The 15,620-nt window shown below is 28.9% G+C and overlaps 4 protein-coding genes and 1 long non-coding RNA gene across 7 annotated transcripts; 3 read left to right on the top strand and 2 right to left on the bottom strand.

Annotated features, from left to right (window-relative positions):
• Nucleotides 1-483: 483 nt before the first annotated feature.
• On the top strand, nucleotides 484-6,255 carry Dhx15 (DEAH-box helicase 15). Of its 2 annotated transcripts, XM_035096111.1 has the most exons (11): nucleotides 484-689; nucleotides 766-867; nucleotides 948-1,072; nucleotides 1,165-1,438; nucleotides 1,530-1,776; nucleotides 1,889-2,032; nucleotides 2,917-4,419; nucleotides 4,536-4,658; nucleotides 4,738-4,928; nucleotides 5,054-5,216; nucleotides 5,295-6,255. In XM_035096111.1, exons 1-11 carry the CDS (start codon nucleotides 576-578, stop codon nucleotides 5,420-5,422), a joined length of 3,114 nt encoding a protein of 1,037 aa, XP_034952002.1. In that variant the 5' UTR covers nucleotides 484-575; the 3' UTR covers nucleotides 5,423-6,255. The 2 variants fall into 2 exon arrangements, with proteins under 2 accessions (XP_034952002.1, XP_034952001.1); XM_035096110.1 differs by lacking the exons at nucleotides 484-689; nucleotides 766-867; nucleotides 948-1,072; ... (1 more) ...; nucleotides 1,530-1,776; nucleotides 1,889-2,032 and adding an exon at nucleotides 2,399-2,584 and having other exon boundaries at nucleotides 2,894-4,419; nucleotides 5,295-6,245.
• Nucleotides 6,256-6,646: 391 nt separating this feature from the next.
• Bet3 (blocked early in transport 3) lies at nucleotides 6,647-7,947 on the bottom strand. Of its 2 annotated transcripts, none has more exons than XM_035096113.1 (3): nucleotides 7,766-7,947; nucleotides 7,322-7,700; nucleotides 6,647-7,251 (listed from the first exon to the last, which is right to left on the bottom strand). In XM_035096113.1, the coding sequence occupies exons 2-3, from the start codon at nucleotides 7,358-7,360 to the stop codon at nucleotides 6,754-6,756; spliced, it is 537 nt and encodes a 178-aa protein (XP_034952004.1). In that variant the 5' UTR covers nucleotides 7,361-7,700; nucleotides 7,766-7,947; the 3' UTR covers nucleotides 6,647-6,753. The 2 variants fall into 2 exon arrangements, with proteins under 2 accessions (XP_034952004.1, XP_034952005.1); XM_035096114.1 differs by having other exon boundaries at nucleotides 7,322-7,639.
• Nucleotides 7,948-7,981: 34 nt separating this feature from the next.
• Nucleotides 7,982-8,980, top strand: LOC118074688 (Surfeit locus protein 6). Its single transcript, XM_035096112.1, has 3 exons — nucleotides 7,982-8,210; nucleotides 8,282-8,577; nucleotides 8,648-8,980. Exons 1-3 carry the CDS (start codon nucleotides 8,105-8,107, stop codon nucleotides 8,867-8,869), a joined length of 624 nt encoding a protein of 207 aa, XP_034952003.1. The 5' UTR covers nucleotides 7,982-8,104; the 3' UTR covers nucleotides 8,870-8,980.
• A 107-nt stretch (nucleotides 8,981-9,087) lies between these two features.
• Nucleotides 9,088-15,301, bottom strand: LOC118074750 (uncharacterized). Its single transcript, XM_035096199.1, has 5 exons — nucleotides 14,620-15,301; nucleotides 12,147-12,238; nucleotides 10,767-10,952; nucleotides 10,160-10,328; nucleotides 9,088-9,607 (listed from the first exon to the last, which is right to left on the bottom strand). Exons 2-4 carry the CDS (start codon nucleotides 12,226-12,228, stop codon nucleotides 10,183-10,185), a joined length of 414 nt encoding a protein of 137 aa, XP_034952090.1. The 5' UTR covers nucleotides 12,229-12,238; nucleotides 14,620-15,301; the 3' UTR covers nucleotides 9,088-9,607; nucleotides 10,160-10,182.
• On the top strand, nucleotides 13,015-14,682 carry LOC118074751 (uncharacterized). Its single transcript, XR_004691231.1, has 4 exons — nucleotides 13,015-13,336; nucleotides 13,439-13,810; nucleotides 13,878-14,268; nucleotides 14,374-14,682. It is a non-coding gene; the product is annotated as an uncharacterized lncRNA (long non-coding RNA).
• Nucleotides 15,302-15,620: the final 319 nt, after the last annotated feature.

Here is a 15,620-nt window from a genome sequence, read left to right as displayed (position 1 = left end):
TCAGATATTGTCCATATTATTTTGATCGCTTTTCCATATTACCGACTCTAGATTATTTATCTATCTGTAATTTTTATATGTGAGTGTATTCGAGTTTTATAGTGAGTACGGAAAGTATTTTTATTGCTATAACTTATAGTTGAAAGAGATAAAATTTTTATACAATAAGGGATATTCATGTCATATAGAAGCAAATAAAGGAATGAATTTTTAATGAATAGAACTATAATTGAAATTTAGTAAGTAGAGTAATATAAAATTTAAAAGTAAAGAATTTGGAGTAAACATTAATTGATTTGAATTTAGCGGTTTTCAGATTTGCTTCGGAGTTGCAGTTATTCGGGGACGGATGTCACGCTCCCATTTGAATCGATTATCCAACGGCCGATAAAAATTTTAAAAAGCGACATCTTTCGGTGAGTCATGAAAAGCTCTCAAAATTACCGACATGTTGGCTGACTCCAGAACTTCTCTACCCGCGTTTTTGTTCTCTGGCAGCATGCAATAAGTTCCAATTGTAAATAAAATAATTCCTTTATTTTAAGTGATCACAATAAATTTAATTAACGTAAATAATGGCTGAGAATATTCAAGGAACCTTTACTTCAGAAAAAATCTCGAAAATAAGATGGAAACGTGAAGATTTTACAGAAGCTAAATCTTTTCTAACCGGCAGTTGGGATAATCCGGTAAGTACACTGTTAATAGTATTATTAATTAATTAAAACAATTAAATTAAATAATATTATTTGTTTATATTGACAGCATAACCGAGTTTCTTATTGGACTTTTTTAACTGATGAAGAAGAAACATATCCTGCCGTAGTTATGTCATATCCTCTGCTTGGCGATGTTACTGAGCTTCAAGTAAGAAAACATACATAAACATTTAATATTTCTATTTTTACTTTATTTAATAAATTAATAAAATAAATTTTTCATTCCAGTTTATTAATAGAGATTGTGTGGTGGCTTCATCGTCAATAGGATCAGTCGTTTTATTACAAATTGAAGAGAGTCCATTTAATGAATTTAAAGAACTTATGAGTTGGAACAATATCCATCAATTCGAGTAATGAATTCATATTATTTCCATACACATTGATGATTAAACAAGATAATATATGTATTGATAAAATAATAAAAAATTATTTTCCATTACAGTACTGCAGAGAACGCTTCTTGCACTGCTCTGGCAACTTTCAATCAAGATATTGCAACTGTAGGTGAAGATGGAAGAATAAACTTGTTAACAGCCCAACAAAAAAAACCTGTAAGAGTCATAAATGATGCTGACAGCTGCTCATTGGTTTGTATTGACTTTCTTCGTCATAATGAAATTCTTACGAGCAATATCAGAGGACATATGAAACTCTGGGATTTAAGAGATGATTCAAATACTCCAGCAACAACGTTCAAACATCCAGATGAATTAAAAGTACTTTTGTTTTACTTCTATTATATTATACATCACTTCAATAACTGTTTTATGTATCTTAAGTTTAATCAATAAATTTATTTATTCTTAGACAGAAGCGACTGATATCACACATCATCCAACTCAAAGGCATATCGTAGCAGCTGGTGGTGGTGATGGCAGTCTTTCCATTTGGGACTTGCGACAAAATACTCTACCAATATCGCAATTATTAGCTCACTCCCATGCTATTAGTGAAGTAATGTTTCATCCTGATAGACCTGATAATTTGTTTACCTGTTCAATAAATGGTGAATTATGGCATTGGAATAATGTTCAAGGATCTAAACTTAAACCTGGTAAATGTTTTATTTAATTCTTTTTATTCTTTTGAATCAGTAATTCATTAGCCATATAAATTAGATAAATAGCTTGATAATAATAATTATATAGAAAAATTTTTTAATGCAGATGTAGATGGTCATTGGTTAGCAACTCGAGGAATTGATGCGAAAGTGAATATCAATGAATTATGTACACCAATGCACAAACCAATTAATAGTATTGATATTGACAAATCAACTTTGTTATTCGGTTGTGATAACGAAGCCTTATACATTATAAAAAATTTGTTAGTCTGATAATTTAAGCAATCAATGCATCATTAACTAATATAAGTTAGGAATAAAGTTGGGTAACTGACTGATTTTTTTATCAAATAAATAATTTAATACATACATTTTATTTTTAACCTAGAGATTATTTATATGATCAGTAAATGTATTTTATGAGAAAAAAGGTATGATTAAAAATTCCCGCCCTTTATTGATCGCTTTAGTAGTTCCCTCTATAACCTAAAAAACGTGGAATTTATTTTTTTACCCACAGATACAATTAAATCAGAATGTAGTAGTTGAAATAAATTTGATTTGATAAGAGGCGCTAGTGTATTAGACAACAAAAATAATAATAATCAGTATTCAATTGCTGACTCTTGGAGATCCTCTTCACAAAAGAGAAGTTGAGAATTTGTGTCGTTTTGCCATTTTGTGACGCCTCGTGGTGAAGTTTTGTAAACAATTTCGAGGTTTATTAGTTCGTTAAACAACTTAAAACGATGTCAAAACGAAGAATTGAAGTCGCAGATCCATATATTAAACGAAAAAGGTTATTGAATACTTGATTAATAATAATATCATCATATCAACACGTTTCTCTAGTTCTTTTGTAAACTCAAATATTTTTCCCTCTTTATCAATCATTTCTTACCAGCTCATTTATTTTATGGTTCCTCAATGATTTTTACTTTTAGAAATCAACTAATCATCATTTGTCACTTGGTATAAATGATGATAACATGAAAATCGGTATTTTTTGTGCGTTCATTCGCACCAGTGGCTCTCAACTTTGAAATATGTGCAGTGTTTGAATGACAGTAAATAGAGTTTGTAAATAACTTATTGTATATTTTTGCAGAGAAGATGCCAAGCCTGAAATTCCATCATCATCATCAACAGCAACGCCGGTAACACCAGTGACAACTACAGCAAAGACTCCAGGACAAATTAATCCATACACAAAATTACCATTTACTGCAAGATATTATGAATTGTACAAAAAACGGATAACACTGCCGGTCTTTGAATACCGAGCAGATTTTATGCGCCTTCTGAATGAATATCAATGCATAGTATTAGTCGGTGAAACGGGATCTGGAAAGACTACACAGATACCACAATGGTGTGTCGAATATTCGACTCAAGTTGGTTCAAAAAACGTAGCTTGTACCCAGCCAAGAAGGGTAGCCGCAATGTCAGTAGCACAAAGAGTATCTGAAGAGATGGATGTTCAGCTTGGCGAACATGTGGGTTACAGTATACGTTTTGAAGACTGTAGCTCGCCTTATACTGTGTTAAAATACATGACTGACGGTATGTTGTTGAGAGAAGGCATGTCTGACCCAATGCTTGAAGCTTACCAGGTCATTTTATTGGACGAAGCTCACGAGAGAACTTTAGCAACGGACTTACTTATGGGTGTATTGAAAGAAGTAACAAAACAAAGAACTGATCTAAAATTGGTTATCATGAGTGCGACTTTAGATGCTGGAAAATTTCAACAATATTTTGACAACGCACCATTAATGAATGTACCAGGTCGAACTCATCCGGTAGAAATTTTTTATACTCCAGAACCGGAGCGAGATTACCTCGAGGCGGCTATTAGAACTGTTATTCAAATACATATGTGTGAAGACGTGCCTGGAGATCTGCTGCTATTTTTAACTGGTCAAGAGGAAATTGAAGAGGCTTGTAAAAGAATTAAAAGAGAGATGGATAATTTGGGACCAGAAGTTGGAGAACTTAAGTGTATCCCACTATATTCAACTTTACCTCCCAATTTGCAACAGAGAATTTTCGAAGCTGCACCTCCAAATAAACCAAATGGAGCTATTGGACGAAAAGTTGTTGTTTCCACTAATATTGCAGAAACTTCTTTAACTATTGACGGTGTTGTCTTTGTGATTGATCCTGGATTTGCTAAACAAAAAGTATACAATCCAAGAATTCGTGTTGAAAGTCTTTTAGTATCACCAATCAGCAAAGCTTCAGCCCAACAGAGAGCTGGACGAGCTGGAAGAACGAGACCTGGAAAATGTTTTAGACTCTATACAGAAAAAGCGTACAAAAATGAGATGCAAGAGAATACATATCCTGAAATTTTAAGATCCAATCTTGGAAGTGTTGTATTGCAGTTGAAAAAGCTTGGAATTGATGATTTAGTTCATTTTGATTTCATGGATCCACCAGCTCCAGAAACGTTAATGAGGGCATTGGAATTGTTGAATTATTTAGCTGCATTAGATGATGATGGAAATCTAACAGACTTAGGAGCTATTATGGCTGAATTTCCTTTGGATCCTCAACTTGCCAAGATGTTAATTGCTTCTTGCAACCATAATTGCAGTAATGAAATCCTTAGTATCACTGCCATGCTGTCAGGTAAAGTGAAAAATCATTTATATATTTTTATCAATAATAATTATTATTATAAAAGAAAACATACGGAAGTTTAACTAGTAAAATCTCTTGATTATTGATCATTGACATGCTATTAGTCCCGCAGTGTTTTGTAAGACCAAATGAAGCAAAGAAGGCTGCAGATGATGCAAAAATGAAATTTGCTCACATCGATGGTGATCATTTGACCTTACTTAATGTTTATCACGCCTTCAGACAAAGTAAGTTAATTATAAATACTTTTTCATCTATGCTTCATTCAATAATCAATGTAAAAATTTAATTTATACCTCTTTATAGGTTCGGAAGACCCACAGTGGTGTTACGATCATTTTGTAAATTATCGATCTCTAAAAAGTGGTGATAACGTTCGACAACAATTAAGTAGAATTATGGATCGATTTTCATTAAAACGGACATCAACAGAATTTACATCAAAAGATTATTATATAAATATAAGAAAAGCTTTAGTCGATGGATTTTTCATGCAGGTAATTATGATTATTTTATTATCTAATAGAATATGTAATACTTAATCTTTTGGTAATACTACAGTTGAAGTGCCAATTAGTATAGTGCATAATATCTATTAATTATAATTAATCTTTGGATTTAGGTCGCACATTTAGAGAGAACAGGACAATATTTAACGATTAAAGATAATCAAATGGTACAATTACATCCTAGTAGTTGTTTAGATCATAAACCAGAATGGGTCATTTATAACGAGTTTGTACTTACAACTAAAAATTATATCAGAACAGTAACAGACATAAAACGTAAGTTAATTTTCTTTTCTGTAATGGTAACATCTGATGTGTTTATTTCTTGAAATAATTTTTATTATTCAATTACAGCTGAATGGCTTTTAAAAATTGCACCACAATACTATGATCTACAAAATTTCCCCCAATGTGAAGCAAAGAGACAATTGGAAGTAATTCAAGCAAGATTAGAATCTAAACAATATCAGGAAGGATTCTAACTGCTTTTAGGCCTAGATAAGTTCGATAAAAAGGTAATAATGAGTAAGGAAACAACAATGTAATGGTATTGATGAATATTTTTATCCATTATACCGATTAGCCACTTTGGCATTTAATTTGATTGCCTTCAACGTCGAATTAATTGACTTATATAAGTCAACAAATGTTTTTGATAATTCAGTAATCGATTATGTCTGAATACATAATAGAAACAAACTTTTCGAAATAATCAGTGAGAAAGAAAAAATTATTTTTCACATTTGTCACAATGTACAATGAACCATAAAATCAACAATTAAAAAAATTAGAAAATAAAATTTAAAAAAACGTGACTTGACACATTAATAAATTAATTTTTGTATTGGTTATTACGAAAAAAGAATGTGTCAAATTACATTACAATATTTTCGTTGTTCATTCAGAACTTTTTTGAGTATGCTTCAAAAAAAAAACCATTTTCATATTCATTATTTTTAACCATTTAAAAACAAAAATTTTTGCGCACTTTTTATATTTATTAAATTAAATTAGCTATTAAAACTACATCAAATATTTATATTCTTAAATATACACATATTAATGAAGAAGTTATAATTGATTTGACTTTTTAATATTGAATTAATTAATAAAAAAAAAAAACAATTGTTAGATAAAATAGTTTGAAGCATAATGTTGAATGAAAAATTATATGATTTATATTTACTTTTAGTGTAGTATTTACTATTGACTAAATAATCGTGAATACTTTCGTTGCGTAAACTTCATTAAATGTTTGTAAATAAATGGCAAAATCAGAAAAAGAAAATACCAACTATTTTAAAAAGTGGTTAAAGTTGTATCGATTCATTCCAATAAATATACAAAAGTAAATTTTTTTAATTTTATTTATGAAGATGAAAAATTAAATGTTTACGACCAAGTAAGTATAACAAATTAAATCTTGAGAACCACTGAAAATACGAGGTAGGTAAAATTATATTATTTCTACATATCAGCTTATGTATGATATAATAACATGATCATAACTCATAAAACTCCATTTCGGCAGTTATCAAATTTCTCGTATTTAAACAATCAATTTATTATTCTATTAATATATTAATATTATCTATTCATATTTAATTATGATATTGTTCAGTATTCACTAATTATTATATAATTGTTTCAAGATTATTTTAAATGCTATCACTATAATGATACTTGCATATATTTATATAATCACGTTAACTAGTAAAATATTCATTTATTATATTATGAGATGAAACAATAATGTAAAAAATCATATCATGTAAATTCATAATACAGAAATCTCATGAACATAACGATATAATCAATCTTCTCCAGCAGGTATAGCATCTTCCAGCCTTTTTATAAATTTTACCCGTAATTCTGTTATATTATCATTTTTTAGTTGATCCTGAACGAACCAGCTAGAAATTTCCATTTGTACCATCTCACAGGCTCCTCGTAATACTCCAGTAAGTATATTACAATATTTTAAATTAAGACAGTGGTCTGGTAGTTCAACAAACTCTGTTAATGGGTTTGTTTCAAAACATAACGAAAATTCGTCTCCAGCAGTGCTCCAGTTTGTTATCGTTGGAGTAATTCCAAGAAATAATTTAAATCCAGCTTGAATTTTTTCAGCAGTATCACGAAAATCATAACATCGTCCTGATCCAGTTCTTGCTAAAAAATCTTCAATTAAACGAACACCCATATTGTAACCCATTCTTTCCAATTGTTTATTTACATCTTCCACATTTTCATAATCCTTGAGAAGTTGGGCTACAAGAGCTCCATAGGTAAGAGTAAACAATTCAGAGTTCTGTAAAATCAATTGGCAATTGAGCATCAATTATATTTATTATGATAACTAATTAATATTAAGAACTTACTATCTTCTTAGCATCAAGACGAGCACCAGAACGAGACATATTGTCAATTTAAAATATTACAAATATATTTTTATCAATTAAAAACGTCTCTCTCAATATTCTGTTCCAATAAGATTAATTAGTCCCAATTTAAAGTCAATATGTGGTACATATATTTTAGTAAATATTAATTCACTGATTTTTTAACTATCATTGCATCAATAGTAATGTTTATAATTTTATATTGAATAACATCTGACACAACGTGACACTGGTCTGGTTTTCAGCCGCATCTGTTTGATGATATTCTTTTTGCCATGAGTCAATTATGATTATTAGCTGAAAATATTCAGTAACTCTTATTTATTCAGTCAATCACCACAATTTTTCATCTAAAAAACTGAATTATAAAAGTTAAATACTAGAAAAGAAATTAATTATTTGTGACGAAGAAAATGTACATACAATATAAATTTGATTTTTAATTAATGAATTTTTTTTATTAACCAATGAATATATTTTTATATCAGAATAACTTTGATGATTAGTTGGCCTTCAAGTGAATACATAAAAACTACAATCGTAATCACCCACCAGACTCCAAAAAAAATTTTTTTTTGATAACAAAATAACGCTAAGCTATAGTAAATTCCTTTACATACTATAGTATATGTATGCATTTAGTTCTTGCGGTAACCGCAAAGAGAGTGGGGGTCAAGAATAATCATCAATAACAACTCACGTGGATTTAATGTTGTTGAATGTAAATCTCTGAGAGAATATGTTAAGTATATAATTTTAACAATGTTTAATACATTTGATGTTAAGAAAGTGAAAGAAATATTAAAAAAAGAAAATAATTTTATTCAAGATATATTTTCAAAAATGCCTCTACCAGTTGTGAAGCAAGGTAAGAAAATAAAACTTAACCTATATTTATTAATAATGAATTACTTATTTAATATTTGTTTTTGATTTTAGATCCTAAAATAAAAACAGAATCAGGAGTCCAAAAGATTTCAACATTACCAAGGACTAAACCAGTATTTAATTCTGAAGGTCACATGGTGTTTAGTAAATTCGATTTTTCAGAAATCGGTACTAAACACAAGCCCAAAAAGTATAAAAATAAAAAACCAACGAAAATTTTAGAACAATTAAATCAAAAGAAACGAAAATTTAAAGAATTAGAAGAATCTGGAGATAATGAACATGTAAAAACATTAAAAGAAAAAGAATCATGGACAAATGTTATTGCAAAAGCAAATGGAGTAAAAGTATGTTCATTTAAATATTGATTTTCTATTCCTATATGTTCTATATATATTTTTTTGTTTATTTCATTAGGTTAAAGATGATCCGGAATTGTTGAAACGTACAATAAAGCTTGATGAACAGAAAAAAAAGAAAAGTTCAAAAAAATGGGAAGCAAGGATAGCAGCTACAGAGAAAGCTAAAGAAGAAAGACAGAAAAAACGTCAAGAGAACATAATGAAAAGAAAAAAGGAGAAGAAATTAAATAAACTAAAAAAAGCATCGAAAAAAGGTCGAATAATTCCCGGATTTTAGTATTAAGTTTTAATTATAAGATTTCGATCTTTTAGTTGTGAATATGTCAGAGGAGATTGTTTATATTTCTATATTATTTTTTAATCAATTTAATCTCTAATAAAAATATTGAATAAATACAATAGTATCAATTATTAAATAATTCCAATCATGAACAAAATGTCTAATATATTCTTACTATACATTTCACTTAAATATAATAATTATTTACACTGGTTACATAATTAGGCAGCTTTGAAGCTCTTATATCTACTTGTGCTTTTCAATTGTGTATAAAATATTTTCAAGCCATTTGAAATATTACTTTTATAATAATAATAATACTTATTTTTTAATTCATATATTAATGATTTAATAAATTCTTGAAATTGATTAATTTAATTTAAATAAATTAATTTTATCTTAAATTTACTCTTATTAACACTAAGTATTTAATAATAATCTTATTAATTTAAGAACGTTTCTTCATTTAATTGATATCATAATGAAGACCCATGAGCAATTAAAAAGTATTTTTAAGGCGTCGGTGGATTTATTTGATGATCTACATCGTTTATGGGTCAGTAAATTATAGGCAATTCCAAAACGAGAGCACTAATGAAACTATTGCTCTCGTTAGCCTCTTGCTAGGTATCTCCTGGTAGACTGGTCATTGAATTAGCAGTAGTCAACGCCGTCCATAAAGGACTTTGATCTAAGTTTGGTGGTGCCGTCAAAGTCTGTGATCCTCTTGGAGACCTATGGAAGTTCAAAGTTCATTCATGAATTAACAACCTACTATTTATTATTTAATAATTGAAAATCAGTATTAATCTAAATAATGACATGATAATATAATTAAATTATTATCATGATTTCCACAATTATCGTTATAAATATTAAATAATCATAATTAACATAATTTATTCATCATTTAAAATAATACTCTATTTTCTTAAATCTCATTTTCAATTATTTCTGTATTATTATATTGATCCATGGGCTTTAAACTGCTCGACTTTTATTCATTCTCCTATGAGCCACAAGCTGTCGGAAATAGGATTATACAGGATTATTGTACACCTGCTGTACTATTAACTGGTAAATATTGCATTTTATCTTATATTATATCTGCATGTTAAAGTTGATGAAAGGTTCATGATTATTATTTAACTTAAATTCTAAATTATTAAGAGCCCTAAAGACACATACTTTTGAAGAGCAAAATATATGTTATTTACTGACAATTTTGCAGATATCATAGATATAAAAAAATGGTTGATAGTTGTTAGTTTTTAAATAATGAAATACCTGGATGGTACCGGGGCTAATTGCTAGTCGGGACTACTCAATTCCAGACCAGTACTTTGTTCTGGATCCGAACGCTCTTCAACAACTGTATCTAACTCCAATGATGGTAAATTTCGTAAATTACGATCACTCTTAAATGAAACTGCTCTGGGTGTTTTTTCAACTCCAACTATAAGGAAATACTCATTAATCACATTGAATACAATTCTATTTATAACAGTGTATATTGAATGTCTAGGATTTGAGCTCTATTTTCATGGAAACTACGCTAAGAATGATTTTTTTTTCAATAATTCTAGTATATGAAACAGCCTGGGGAATATTCAAGCATATTTTTTTTGATCCGCTTTATTTAAAAAGAGTTTCGTTTTTAGCATGTACAGAGAATTAAAATAGATCAGTTGTAAAAAATATACGTGGATGAAAAATTTTTTAAAAAGATCCGAATAAGATGTAATAGGTGGTGAAAAAAATCCATGGATTTATGTAATCATTATATGCTAAAGCTCGATTGAATTACAGTCAAGCCATAAAACATTTTTGATTTAACATTTATCACAATGACATATCGTTTTTATCATTTATTTGATAAGAATAATTAACTCACCTAATCGATGCACGGGGCTGAAACGTACAAGGTTGAGAGCTCCATGATCTAAATCACAATTTCTCCTCCTTGCACGTTCTCTAGCAAGTTTCGCTCTTCTCCGCAAACAACAAATAACCAAAAGTGCTAATAATGGAAAGCCTAAGATACAGGATACGATGGGAATGATGATACTTTCAGGTGCGACTGTAAAAGAAAATTTTTTTTTTTCAATCAACAAACTATTATTGATAATATTTTACAGAAAACAACTTTTTATTAAAACTCATAAATTTAACTTTATTCTTTTTCATAATTTTTTCGGTGAATGAAAAAAGTTAGCGATGTTGAATATCGATATCAAGGACAGAGAGACTTGCTAATTTTAATAAAAGTAACTCATGCTGTAAATGCTTTGTTTGTGAACTCTTCCTTGCTTTTATATTCATTTCAATTCATAAAAGTAAGCAATAATCGTCAGATGAATCTTTCAGTTTATATTCTAGATAGAAAACATTTACACTTTGTGCAACTGAATCAACGCATAATTATCAGTATTTAAAAAAATACATCTCTAACAGTGTACCCGGTTCATTTAAGATAATTTCATACTTTAAAGTTTTTAATTACTTTAATTATTAAATATGTTTCCGAATCTTTTTATACATTGTTTAATTACATAAAACAGAAATGCTTTGTTGATTGAATATAGTTAGATTAATTATAATCATTATTAACAAATATTTGTCCTCAACATTGTACATTTTTAACTATTTGATTCTCGATTTCATGAGATAATTTACAATAGAATTTTCAGCAAATAACTAAGCTATTTAAACAACAAGAAAATTAATTATGTATATAATTCCGAGTATCATGTTTCTGTTTGATTAATTTTATTATTTTTAAAACAAAGTTGTAAATAGAAAGTTTGTTATCCATTTATTTAGCTACATTCGCCACTTGCAGATTAAGTGGTAGAGTTTCGTACATTATAGTATCTCTCTATTTCTAACTAGACCCTCTATTCATGCGAAGCTTGAAAGCTCTCTCACACTCGTACTTCTCTCATCATCTTTGCTTTTTACTCCTCTCGTCTTCTATTTTTTATTCTCTCAAAATTCCTTTTTTCCTCGACAAGTCTTTCAAAGACGTCCTTACTCAAAGATACTAGAAAAATATGAATACGAAGCTCACGGTCATTTCAACACTTCACTTCTTGAATTTTTGCACTTCATTAATTAACCGTAATTGTCATCATAACTCTTTCTTTTTCTCACACTCCAAGATGATTATGCTTTTTATTATTTTTTATACTGCTCTTAAGAGTATCCAACAATTAAGTGTTCAACTTAATAAATCACTATAATGATATCAAGTCGATAAAATTAATTAATTTACCAGTAGGATAGATAACAATAGGCCTTTTTGATTGTGGAACTGTAGGACTAGTAGGACGTGCTGCACGAACTTCTACCGACATCTTTGATGTTCTGAAAAAAAAAGTATTAGTTGTGATCACGAACAATTGTATAGTGATTTATAATAAATAACAATAAAATTCATACAAACACGATTGAATATAATAAAAAATGAAAAGATAATAAATTGGAACAATTCATCAAAGACTTTTGAATCATCCTTTAATAATGATTTTCCCAATATAAAATCATCAATCAATAATCAATCCAACTGTCATTCAACTAGGGATATTTTGTGTGCTATCTAGCACTATTTCAAGAAAGTTATAAGAATTATCTTCAATAAATAAATGAATGAAATGAGATAAAGTTTGTTATATGTAGTATCCTTGTATGTATTACAGATTAATAGGAAGTATCCCATTTGTAGACCAAGATTATATGTTTTGGCTGTTATTGTTGCAAAGGTCGAGTTCACGGACTCACACCGTCACTCCCAGTTAATTATTCCTTGCGTGACTATTTCAAGGAGATGTTTAGTAAGCACAGTTTTGGCTAAAAAATATTTTCCAATGACCTAAATACAAGTTTAATCATATTGATACTTGAATTTTGAGTTTCTTAGTGTTGAACACTCTCCTAGATCAAGAATTTTTTACTTGAAATTGTTCAAACATTAACTTGAAGTGGAGTTTAAAAAACACATCAACAAGAAATCTCAAGCATGATGCTGAAATATGCAAATGAAGATACTTAAAGGATTCATTTAAATAAAAAATTAATATTTAATTTTGTTCACATTTTCCGTTAAAATAATTACCTGGTATAAAAGTGTGCTGAATAACAAACAATTGAATCGCATCAACTGCATTAAGATCTATAGAAGCATGACAATAGTTGTTTGATACACGTTATGACTAGAAGCAGAAAAGTTCCGTGACTATCAGCGGCTTTTACACACCGCCAAGTACTAACCGTAACCACCACTAACTATACTATACTACCAACCCATCCACTATTTCCACACTGTTCCATTTCTTCGACTCGATAACGACGCTACAAACTTTCGTTTTCCCATCTTTATTATCAAATAAAATCTCCACGCGATAAATTTCCACTTGTCGACACAAAAATACTCATTTAAAAAAATTATACAATTAGATACAACAAGTAAGTCAACATTATCAATGTCAATAATTTACATCAATAATCAATTGTAAGTATCATTCGACTGGAACTTTTTATCTAAAAAAAAAATATTTCATTTTTCAGTGAATCAAAAAGTATGAAATGAAAAAGGTTTCGAATACAAGATAAAACTCAATCGTGTCATTTTAAATGTCATCCTGTTCCTATAGATACCTCTTCCTATAGATATTCTAAAGTAATCGGATATTCCCTCTAAATTGCAACCGGAAACTTGAACCTTCCACAATTCCTTGCACACTCTTTTCAATATGTTCACGTTAACCATTTTACCTCTTTGTTTTCGATGTTTGTCAGTTTGATTTTTTTTTATATTATGTTTGTTTTAATATCAGAGGAAGAAAAATAACAGGATGTTTATGAAAGTCTGAAAAATTGGCATGCTTCCACATCATCATGGTTATGCATATAAACGTATTAATAATAAATTAATTATAGGTTAGTTTTTTTTTGTTGTGCGTTCAAACATTGGAATTAAAAATTAAAAATTATCTTCATGTTTCAGGGTTTTAAAAGTCCTATTAACGTGGAATCGAGACTCAAATACGTCCTAAGAAATGAAAGAGAACAATATATGATGTCCTAAGGGACGTAGTATCTTTTCCCACCTTCTTACGTCGTGATCATTTATTATATTATCCTTGAAAATAAATTTATGTGTCTTTAGCTTTCAAATAGAAAAACTTTTACTTTATATTTGGTTTTTTATTCCATAAAAACTACTTACAAAGTTCCATCAAAGAGTTTTGATCTGAAGATATGTATACGACTGATACAGGAATGTTTATCTTTTGATATGTTTCTTTTTTTGTTTGTACTTGAGCCACATGAAAGCTCAAGCCACGTGAAATTAATTTATTTGTCTATAGAGAGACAGAAAATATGAAACGATTCATGTAAGTTTCCGACATATTTTTATTTTTCAAATATTTCTTTTTCTTTTGCATGCATAACAGAATTTAATTACAGATTTGTTAAAATTATTTTTATACATTTTGCAGATTAAATACAACTTTTAAGTGGATATCTAGTTAATGATTTGAAGATTACATTGAAGTACGATGGAGAATTTAAATTGGTGTATGTTAGTAACATTTCAATATTCATGGCTGACACAACATATTTTTTACTACTTTTTACCTCTTATTTTCCTACACTATTTCATCAATTTCTCAAATACTTGAAAGAATTTTCCTACACATTTTCAACATTCAAGAAAAAAGTTTTCTTCTTAACATATTACTTACCAGGAGATAGATAATTCCACCAAGTAACTATTTTCAACAAATAAAATACGTCGCTATTTGTTTATCAAGTTGACACAATACTTTTTCACTTAAATTAATTGTCTTACATTAAAATTCTTCTAACAGTTTAAATACATAATAGTATTAATTTTCTCTAATTACTTGAATTAAATTAAAAACAACTAAACCAAAGAAGATTTTTATTTAGTTACTTCATAAATTAATTCATATCCGTTGCAGTTGTTCATGTTTATTTGTATTATGTGCAATTTTGAATTAGAGAACTTGTCCAATTTGCATTCAGTTGAAGTTAAGATTATCATAGGATCCGGATTTCGACACTAGCACATAAAATCTGGCAAGAAGCCAAGAAATATCACTGGAAGCTTTCAGTTTCCCGTTGACTTTAGCCTATAAATTTTCCTATGTCCTGAATTACCTCAGATACCTTATCACTGACGACTAGTTTTCTCAGATAGAAATTCCTTCCGGAGTTATTAAATTATTTCTTTTTTTTATCATTAATAGAAAAATTGACAATTAACTGATGATTTATCATCATTAATTTTTGATTTTACACTGCAGAAAATAATTGGAGTAATTTATATAAAAGGTCTTTAATCGTAACCTCGTGTAGCAAGTGAATAAATATAAATAAGACAAATTGCTGTTATTGCCTTGACGGCACTCGGCCGACTGACGTGAACTGTGATTGCACCTTTCGGGAATAAGAGAGGGGTAAATTTTCGAGTACAGATACTGCGCAAACTCTTTCAGCATTTCATCGGTCATACACATTCAGTACACATATTGCACATGTATATAAAAAACGTGTGCGTATTCATACACGTATTCTGATTTTTTTGTTTTATTTAGTTCAGAACTTTCATCCTTATTAAAATGAAACAAATTCTTTTAAAGCAAATAACTAGCCAGTCAATCACTCATTTAATAAAATTCTTTAAATTTTCAAATTAAAAAATGATGGTAAAGTTAACTTT

The sequence above is a fragment of the Chelonus insularis genome, unplaced genomic scaffold, assembly GCF_013357705.1.
Source record: "Chelonus insularis isolate UGA/USDA-ARS -01 unplaced genomic scaffold, ASM1335770v1 contig_139_pilon, whole genome shotgun sequence".
Lineage (NCBI taxonomy): Eukaryota > Metazoa > Arthropoda > Insecta > Hymenoptera > Braconidae > Chelonus > Chelonus insularis.
Note: the sequence above shows the minus strand (reverse complement) of the source record. Positions and strands in the feature narration are given on the sequence as shown.